This window comes from Camponotus floridanus, unplaced genomic scaffold (genome assembly GCF_003227725.1).
Source record: "Camponotus floridanus strain SB8 unplaced genomic scaffold, Cflo_v7.5 scaffold392, whole genome shotgun sequence".
NCBI lineage: Eukaryota > Metazoa > Arthropoda > Insecta > Hymenoptera > Formicidae > Camponotus > Camponotus floridanus.
This window is the reverse complement of record NW_020229539.1, coordinates 27,017-38,075: the sequence shown is the minus strand read 5'-3', so window position 1 is coordinate 38,075 and position 11,059 is coordinate 27,017. Positions and strand designations below refer to the sequence as shown.

Here is an 11,059-nt window from a genome sequence, read left to right as displayed (position 1 = left end):
TTGTATACAGTTCAATTTTGATTTCTTCTAGGAAATTATTGATAAACTTTTAATTTCCAATATGCATTGTCATAACTATAATATAAAAACTGTTATCTTCTGACACAATTTATATGCAAACAAAAAGAATACGCAACTAACTTAGCCTCATATATAGTTGACGTAAGAACACATATTCTTTTATATATTTTTTACTTTATTAGAATATTCATTAAAGAATATCACAGACAATATAAATCTATTCTATAAATATCCTTCAGTGAATATTTTAATTAAGTGAAAAAAAGTAGTTTATAAATCTGCATAGAAAATCAAAAATGAAATTATGTTCTAAATATTCTGAATAAATTTAGAGAATATTCTAAATAAGATTTCTAGATTAGATTAACAAAAAGAAATGTTCTTTTACATGTATGTTGTAAATTGTACTGTAATATTTCAGTCACACTAATATAAATAATTAACTTTAAAATAATTTTTTACAAGAAATGAAAATAAATTATACAAAGTACATTTCTTGTATACAATTCAATTTTGATTTCTTCTAGGAAATTATTGATAAACTTTTAATTTCTAATATGCATTGTCATAACTATAATATAGAAACTTTCATCTCCTGACACAATTTATATGCGAACAAAAAGTGCACGCAACCAACTTATCCTCATATATATTGAGAGCACATATTCTAGATAAGAACACATTCTTTTATATATATATATATGTATACTACACGATGTGGTAAAAGATAACGATTTCGTTGTATTAATGAGAGCTTGCTATTTCCAGTTTGACTGCATCGAAAGAATAAATAAGATTAAGTGTATTAATTATTAAATACACATTTAAGTGTTGATACGCGTTAAGTGCACAAGTATTAATACGCGATTAAGAACACGTTTAAGTGTTACGCAACTGAATATAAGAACACGATTAAAATTTATTTTCAACAGAACTTTGTTGAGGTAAGTTTACCATAATACCACAATATAATAAATTATAAGTTTATAATGTAATAAATTGTTATATTAAATTAATAGACACACACCACATATACATATACTTATTCACATTACTATTATTATGCAGATTATTATGAATGCTTTCTAACAATATATACAATGCTCCGATTTTATAACTTTTATTAACGACGATAACATTATTATTAATATTATTGTATACATATTTTGATGTTAAAATATGTATATAATACATGATAATGATAGTGATATTATCGTTAAAAATTATAAAATCGTAGTATAAGTAAAACCATAAAATATAGTATATATATATATATATATATATATATATATATATATATATTTCAGTTTTGTAATTTTAAAAGATATAAATATGTAATATACAAATTTATATTTATATATTTGTATATTTATTAATCTTAATTTGAAAACGATTCATTTTCAAGTGAATAAATACTTTACAATATATTTAATACTTTTACAATATATTTGCTAATTGATTTTAATTTTATCAGAAGTTTTTAATTTTATCAGATATTATTTTTTCTATAAGTTTCGATGAATAAAACATTGTTTACATTATAATATGTATAACATTTTTATGAAAAATTTATTAAAATTTGTAAAAAATGTAATAATATTTAAAGAAAATTAAAATAATTCTTATTTGAAAGCTTAATAATATCATAAAACTTATATATAACTTATATATTACTTAATTTATATTAATTGTATTATTGTGTAAATGTAAAAGTATTATCATAACACTTTTTACAATTCAATTTATTAAGAAGAAATAGATCGAAATATTTAAATTTCTAGTCTTGAATTGAGAAGAAAAATAAATCAAAATGTTTGCATTTTTAATCTTAAGTTAAAAAAAATAAATCAAAAATTGTCTACATTTCTATTTCTATATAAACAATTAAAATTATGTTTGTATATTGAATATTATGAAAGGCTACAATGGTTCTTTGTATTAATTTTTCTAATTATACGTTTTAAATACTTTTGTGTCATTCAAATAATTTGCAATTTTATTTTAAGAAGAGAATCTATAATAATTTTGCATATAATTTACATTATGATTTACAAAAAAAAACATTGACATTTAAAACATGACAAATTATTGATATAGAAGAATGAATAGAATATGTAAATTGTATTTTTTATATTTTCATCCCGTAATCAGGAAATAATATTTTTTAAAACATTTTTAAAAATTTTTATAAAATATTTTTGAAACACTATTTTAAAGCATTAAAATTATAAATCTTTTTTAATTCATTAAAAAAAAATAATTATTTTAATATTTTCTTTAAATTATTATTTCAAACAACAGATTCATGTAAAATAATTAATGAAATATATATATATATATATATATCTCATCTTTGTATATTTTGTAGGATAATTATTAATTTTGCATCTTTACAATATTAAATCTAAAAATGTCACAATATAATTTGGATGATTCGGAAGATCATAACTCAAATCATATATTTCAAAACTCTGAGAATCATATTGATAAACTTATTGAAATTGACAATTTAAATGCAATGAAACTATTAACACCAAGTGATGTACTTGAAAGTATACAAATGTATGATTCAACAGTGTAAGTAAAAAGTTTATGAAAATTGAAGAAAAAAAAAAGGAATAACAATTATAAATAAAATAGAATAAACAATTATTTTAATTAATTTTCATTATTCTTTTATATTTTTTGTATTATTTGCATTTTTTGCATTATTTTTTGTATTATTTATTGTTTTTAAAATTTTAATAATTAATCTTAATATTAATTTAAAAAATATATATATATATATATATATATATACATACACACACACACACATATCCAATGTAACATAAATAATGCAAAAAATACAAAAGAATAATGAAAATTAATTAAAATAATTGTTTATTCTGTTCGGTTTATACATATATATACACACACACACATACACATAACACATGTACTCACAAAGTAAATTATAAATTACGAAGAAACCTGTTGATTTTATTAAAATTTGATTTTATAAAAACTTTTATTAGTATAAAGAATATGCAATAAAAGTAAGGAATTTAATTTAAAAAATTCAAAGTAAGTTTCCCTTGATTTTGAAGACTTAAAATTAAACTAATAAAATCAATAAATAGATCTCTTTTTTAAACTCTAATTTTTATCTGAAATATTTTTTATAAATTTATAAAACAATTTTACATTATTTTGATCTGTAGAATATATAAAAGATGTTTGACAATAAGTAAGACAAAATTTAAGGAATGATTCTACATGATAAAATAAAACAAAAATCAAAAGTAACAAAATTTCTGTAGAGACTTCATTTTTTAATTATAAATATTTAAAAGTTTGTTTAAAAAGTATCCAGAATTTAGCAATTCACTGTACACTTTTGCGTTACATAATATTTTAAGAGCGATATAGCTTATGCTCGCTAAAAATTTTGTAGATTACCATGTTTCAGACACCTTTCACACAAATTTTCAAATACTTATAATTAAAAAAAACGAAGCTTTCATTGAATTTTTGTTATTCTTGATTTTCGTCTTATTTTATCAAGTACAATAGAATCATTTCTTAAACTTTATCCCGCCTGTTGTCGAACATCTTGTATATATATATATATATATATATATATATATATATATATATATATATATATATGAATATGTGTAAAGTGTGCGCGCCTTCTAATTTATTATTAATTATATTAATTATATTAATTAAATTATATTATTAATTATATTAATTAAATTATATTAGTGAAATTATTGGCTATGTTGATAACATCGAATCTCCACGTTGCGTGGGCTCGCAACAACAATATAAGTTCTTCAAATTTTATTTAAATAACGGAAAAGGAAAAAGGGTTCAAATTGTTGCCTGGAATGATGACATTGATTTTGTGGAACATCATATAAAAGTAAACACTGTAAGTATTATTATTATTTTTAATTTTTAATTTTTATTTATTTATTAATGTTTCCGTGAAATATTTTTTGTTTTTCATGTTCTATAAATATATTCTTTATAAATATAAATAAATAAATAATTATAAATATAAATATAAAATAAATAAATAATTATAATTATAAATATAAATAAATAAATAATTAATATATATATATATATATATATATATATAACATTTTCATTTTAGATACTTATTATAAATAAATAAATAAATATATATATATATATATATATATATGTATATATATATATATACATATATATATATATATTTATTTATTTATTTATAATAAGTATCTAAAATGAAAATGTTTACTAAAAAATTCTTATAAATTATTAGAAGAGGAAAAAAATATATATACATATACACTGTATACACATATAATATGCAATTTACGATAAAATGTAAACTTTATAAATTTTTATAAGTATTAATGAATCTTCATATGTGCGTATTCTTTGTGTCAAAAAAAATGTAAAAAAGATAGTCTAGAAGATCATGTATATACGTCGTTATATTTAATCTACTGTCTAAAGAAATATTTAAATCATCATTATTTGATTTTGAATCAAGTCGTTCTATCTTACAATTAATTTAATATATACACACAGTGATATTGCTTTTATCGCTAACAGTATTTTTGTTATTTTATAGACACAATTGGTGTAATATAAAATAAATATTAGAAATAAGAATCAAATATTAAACATTAGGAAAAGAGAGAAAAATAGAAAGATCTATATTTTTTTCTTTTCTTGATATTTAATATTTAACTTTTATTCTCAATACATTGTTTTTATTATACATTACATATTATTATACATTTTTTATTACATTTTTATTATACATTACATATTATTATTTCACGTTTTTATTATACATTACGTATATTACATATTATTATACATCACATTAGATTTTAATAATAGTTAATATTTGCTTATAAATCATTCTGTGTTAAACAAATTACTTACAAATAAAAATTCTTTTTAAGTTGTGAATTTATATACAAATGAAATATATATATTATATATATTATATATATTACGTTAGAGATATATACAAATACGTTACAGATATATATAAATAAACATATCTATTCTTTATCGTAAATAGCATTTGTACATGTATATTTCACACAACACACACACACACACACGCGCGCGCGCGCGCGCGCGCGCGCGCGCGCGTGTGTGTGTGTTGGTGTGTGTGTGTAATATATAATTCATTACATATTTCACATAATATGTATATAATATGTAATTTTTCATTGATAATTTTTGACCCAAAAATCCTATTTTATAATATATATAATACAAAGAATATATTATATAACATAATCTATAATATTAATAATATTATAATACAAAGAATATATTATATAACATAATCTATAACATAACAATATATTATAAAAATTATTATATTAATAATAATATGCATAATAATTACAATAAAATTACATATGTAGTGTTATACTTTTAAACAAATATAATGTGTGTATTTTATCTATCATTCTTTTCATAATCTTTTAATTTCGATATTTATATTAATATAATTATACACATTATTATATTATTTTATTAAATATTATTATTTTATTAAAATATAAAATATTTAATTTATAACTTGTAATTCTTTAAAAATTTATGTAAAATATATGTATAATTATATTTTTAATATTAAAATACATTTCATAAAATAGATTATTCATTTGGATGGTACTCAGGCACGTCCGCCAAAAATACCTCAATTCAACAATGGTAATATGCCGTATGAGCTATTAATAAAATCAAATACAATAATTTCAAATCTTGGAAAATTTGAACCAATGGAAATAGTAGATACCACACCTAAGACAATTGAATTATCTGATGTATTAAATGCTACAAAAAATCGCATTAGTGAATATTCTTTATATAATTTCTTTTTTTTATTAATATAATATTATAATATAAATATAAAAATATATAAATATTTTTCATATAATTTTTTAATCCATATACCTTTTTTAATTAATACGTTATTAGAATTTGAAATAAATATAGTATAATAAATAAATATTTTTTTTATATCAATCGTTTACATATCAAACATTCAAATTTTAAATTGTTTAAAATTATTTTTTAAACTAATTATTCTACTTATTCTTCCATAAACTTCAATTATTTGGTTGTTTTTAAATTTTGAATAATTGAAATCTATTTAAAAAATATAGTTTTAAAAAATTAAATAAATGAAAATGATTGATATTTAGATGATATCAGAAAAAAATTTATTCGTTATAAATGATTCAGATATTAAGTGATCCATGCAAATTTGATTTTAAATTATTAAAAGATTTAAAACATAGATAATATGTTCTATTATTATTTAAGACAATTATGCGAAACATTTGTTAAAATTTTAAAAGAAACGCTCTATAAATGACAACGGTTATATAGTAATAATGGACTGTCTTTTCTCATCACGAATTAATACTTACGTAAATTGGTGAATTTTTCTTAATTAATTTCTCATTAATTGTTGTAAGAATCATAAAATGATAAAAAATTCTTCTTTTTTCTGTTTAACTTCTTCTATACATATACAAGAGAGATAATGTAGTTATTATTGGATACACTGCACATACACATACATATTCATACTTACACACACAATAAAGTTATTTATATTAAAATACTATGAAATAAACTATAATTATGATTATTATAATTATAAAAATTAAATTACAATGTTTTTAATATAAAGATGACTATTATAATTAAGAAATGAGTTATTTTTCAGGACTTATATTTATATAGCTTTTTATCTTTTTTTCCGGTCCCGAATCACTTCTCGAAGTATTGCGGGCAGTTTTTCGGACACTCTATATATAATATAGGCGTATATATATATAAAATCAAAAATTTTATTAAAAAATAATAACAGGATTATTGATAATATAATATAAAATATTATTTATATCTTTTAGAATTTTCTTATATTTATTTAAAATAGAACAATATATTTTATATATAACCCAGACAGCACACAGATATTCATAAAATATTCTACAAATATCCTTGAAGGATATTGAAAATATCCATAAAATGTCCGTTTTATGTTCCTCAAATATACAGTGGATATCCTTAGCATATCCGAATATGAAATTGGAGGACATAATTTAAACCCTGATGTGTCCAAAAGACATCCGATGGACGATTATTGGACATAAATTAGCAATAACAAATATACAAAACGGATTTTATATGGACATAATAAGGAGATGAAAAAGGGATTACATACAAAATTTGAATTTACACATTAAAAAGATAAAATATATATTTTTTTAAGCAATACATTTATTAAAGAAAATTTATATCACATATACATTAATGCAATATCACATATTATTTAAATGTTACTTTTTTTGTACAAAACTATTATAAAACAGATAATTAAAAAAAAAATGTATATTATATGTGTGAAAAAAGAACAATCTTTATGATCTAAACATATAATTTTTAAACGAAACATATATATTTCAATCCCTAAATAATAATATAATTTATTTTATATAAAATTTTACATAAAAATTTTATATAAAAAATTTATTTATAATTTATACTTGCATATTGCACTTTACATCTTAAATAAATAATGAACAATTATTTTCGTTTATTTGCCGGACATTTACTTGTCCGACTTATAAAATCAATTTAATATCCGAAACCCGTGCTTTTAGGTCAGAAATTAAATTGAACAATACATTTTTAATTTTATTTGTTACCTTTTGCAAACTTTATATAATTCTCATAACTAAAACTTAAATACGAGAAAGATAGTGCATCACACGTCACGTAGCGGTAAACGAACGAACTAATACATGCTTGCGTGCTCGCGAGAAACTTTGACCTCCAAGACCGGACATCTTGTGGACGTCCAAATATTGACTACTAACAGATGTCTTAAATCGGATGTACAATGGACGTTTATTTTATGTCCATGGACGTGCAGACGTAAAATGGACATAAAATGAATGTCCGTAGAATGTCCTGTGCTGTCTGGGAATTATTATTATTTTTGTTAATATATATTCGTCAAATATTTCTAGTATTGAGAGGATACGTAAAGACGAATTTTGCTGAAGTATATAACAACAACATGAACAAAATTATTGGATGTGGTGCAATAACTGATGGCACATTCAAACTGGAAATTCATGTAATAAATTTTAGTAACGATGATTATACTTTACTTGATATTAGAAAAGGTGATCATGTAGAAATTATTGGTATCATGCAAACTACAGGTAATAAACTAAACTATTTAATTTTTACTTATTTTATTCTTATAATTGTTTAAATACTATTAAAATTAATTTATATAAAGAATAAAAGCCATTTTAAGATCTTTAATTTAAAAAAATGAAATTTTTAATTTTCAAACCTTTAAAATATAAATTTTTACTTATAAAAGTTATAAATTTTCACTTATAAAAAATAAATATAATACGTAATTAACTATTCAAAATTTTTAATTTTTAAAAATCGAAAAAAAAATCAAAAAAATCTCAAAAGTTACCAGGAAGCCTCTTTTGAGGGGTACTAAAAAATACCTAAAAATTAAGAAAATCAAAAACAAAAATTTTTTAAACCGTCCGATTTGGCGTGGAATGCCCCATATATATATATATATATTATATATATATATATATATATATACAATATATATATATAATATTACAAAATTGTAATTACTTATTAAAATATTTTCATTTAAATAATTTATTAAAAATATTTTCATATATATATATATATATATATATATTTATATTTATGTATATATTTATATTTATATATTTATTTATATTGTTTATATTTATTTATTAATATTTTTATAATTTTTAATTATTCCATCATATTTAGTTGTCAACAATACAGAAAATATAAAAAAAATCGCAGGGCACATGCCACTCTTAACTTTAATAAATGGAACTAAAAATTTGAAAAGAAAAATAGATGATGTACTTCAGTATAATTAATACTAATCAGGTATAATTATATAATTAATATTAAAACTATTAGTTTTTAATAAAACTTTTTGAAGAGAGTAGTAAAACTCTTAAGTTTCACTCTAATTTTTTACTTTACAATTAATAATATCATCATTTGATACTAATATATATTATATAATCATATAATTATATTAATATAGTACACATACACACACATACATAGACAGGGTGTCCAAAACTCATAATCAATCTTTCAAAGACAGATTCCTGGATCATTTGAGACGATTTGTCTCACGAAAATGTCGAGCACTAATAATTTTCGAATTATAAGAATACTTAGAAATAAGGGTTTTTTCGTAAACTAAGCTTTGATAGAAATAAATATTAATTAACCACATTCTCGATTAATTTTAAATAGAGTTTACTTCAATTGAGTTTAATTTAGAAAACTTAATTGTAAAGATATATGATGACAAAAAGTGAAACATGCAAAAAATAATGGCTTCATATCGACATTTTCATTGAGGAAAATGGAAGAAATCGTCCCTCCAAATCTCAGGAATCTGTCCTTTGAAAGATTGATTTACGAAGTTTTGGGACACTCTGTGTTATATACATATATATAATATATATATATATATATATAATATATATGTATAATTAATTTATATATTTTTTTCAACAGGATCAGAATAAGAGAAATTCAACTTCCACGTCCAACTCATAATTATTGTTTTATTTTAACTTGTTTTATATTAACTTTTCGTATATATTATAAATGAATATATTATTAAATAACTTTCTTTTATATATTATAATAAGTATTATATATTATATAAGGACCACAATCATATGGTCAAATTATATTTCATATTAATAAACTATATTTCTGGCTAGTTGGTCGATACGACAATTTTCNATGCTTGTCGTCGTAACGGACTCAGAGCAATTTTCGTCTCGTGAATCGTGTATACTTGGTGTAATTTAGATCGTATACACGACTGCTGACGCGTCATTTCAATCTCTTCATTCAAGCACCGCGTGTAATCGTCAAACGTTATCGTTCTCGCGACAACGCTGCTTTTGACACCTTTGACTTTCTTCGTATCCTTTTTCCCATTCACTCGTAACGCGTACATCTTTGCTCTGAGCCCGACGAAATCGGTCATTATGGCACCGTTATTTTCGTCCTTCATCAGACCCGGCACCTTTTTATTTAAAAGCGGTATACCGTATGCATTGTCCACCGCATAATCGCTCGTATCGAATCTAACAATGTCACGCTTCATATTCTCATACACATTCGCACACTCGATGTGATATATGAGACTGTCCGTATCGGTATACATTACCCGACATTTGTCGCGATACATTGGTGTCATATACTCGTGATGAAATTCGTACAAACATGTCTTGGATATGTCGAGGATGCACATACCCACGTAAATCGGCTTGTAGAATTTCACCTCGAGTTTACGCAATTCCACAGCGATTAAGTTTTCCGAAAAAACGCTTCTGCTGTGGAAATTTGGTTTCGCGATCATCGCCTCTGCGCCGTACCGACCGTCCCACTTTGTTAATAATTTTACATCGACACGATTGCGTACATTTTCCATCGTTTTACCAAACACCGCATTATTCATTAATTTATATAAATTTTTTTCGAAATCATTTTTAGCCAATGTTCTGAAATGTGTATTTAATTCTATATAATTTTGAAGCCAGGGAGATTGAGAAAACTGTAAAATTCGATGTATTTTTGTTACACGAAGGCCGTGCCGCGTGCACTGCTGCAGGTTGCGGTAGTGTATCACGTAACGCTTCTTATCGTATAACGTTGCAAGCAGCTTGAATTCCCGCTTGCCAGGTGGTTTGTCGCGTGTCGGGCAAAACGGTAGGTCAGTGTGCGCATGGTGAAGATGTTGCGGGTACTCGAGGTCCACTTCGAGGATATAGCCCGTAGACGAATCTAATGCGATGGATGATACGTCAAAATTTGACACATCGTCGGCCCATCGAAAATCAGCATATGGCAGCGGTTGACACATTGCCCATCCGTACAAATTATTTACATCAAA

General features: G+C 22.3%; 1 protein-coding gene across 3 annotated transcripts; it reads left to right on the top strand.

The window, feature by feature from the left end:
• The first annotated feature begins 745 nt into the window (after positions 1-745).
• Positions 746-9,700, top strand: LOC112638872. 3 transcript variants are annotated; one of them, XR_003123197.1, is made up of 5 exons: positions 746-965; positions 3,772-3,940; positions 5,688-5,886; positions 8,079-8,276; positions 9,667-9,700. XR_003123197.1 is itself a non-coding variant. In XM_025411355.1 (5 exons), exons 1-5 carry the CDS (start codon positions 2,540-2,542, stop codon positions 9,675-9,677), a joined length of 636 nt encoding a protein of 211 aa, XP_025267140.1. In that variant the 5' UTR covers positions 2,445-2,539; the 3' UTR covers positions 9,678-9,700. The 3 variants fall into 3 exon arrangements, 1 of the variants encoding a protein (XP_025267140.1); XM_025411355.1 differs by lacking the exon at positions 746-965 and adding an exon at positions 2,445-2,598; XR_003123196.1 differs by lacking the exons at positions 746-965; positions 5,688-5,886 and adding an exon at positions 2,445-2,598.
• Positions 9,701-11,059: the final 1,359 nt, after the last annotated feature.

Bases quoted from the DNA above. Each gene is read 5' to 3' on its own strand.
- LOC112638872 (XM_025411355.1), top strand. From the start codon at position 2,540: ATGAAACTATTAACACCAAGTGATGTACTTGAAAGTATACAAATGTAT. The intron at 3,941-5,687 runs GTAAGTATTATT...TTCATAAAATAG, and splicing joins ATCATATAAAAGTAAACACT to ATTATTCATTTGGATGGTAC. The intron at 5,887-8,078 runs GTGAATATTCTT...AAATATTTCTAG, and splicing joins TGCTACAAAAAATCGCATTA to TATTGAGAGGATACGTAAAG.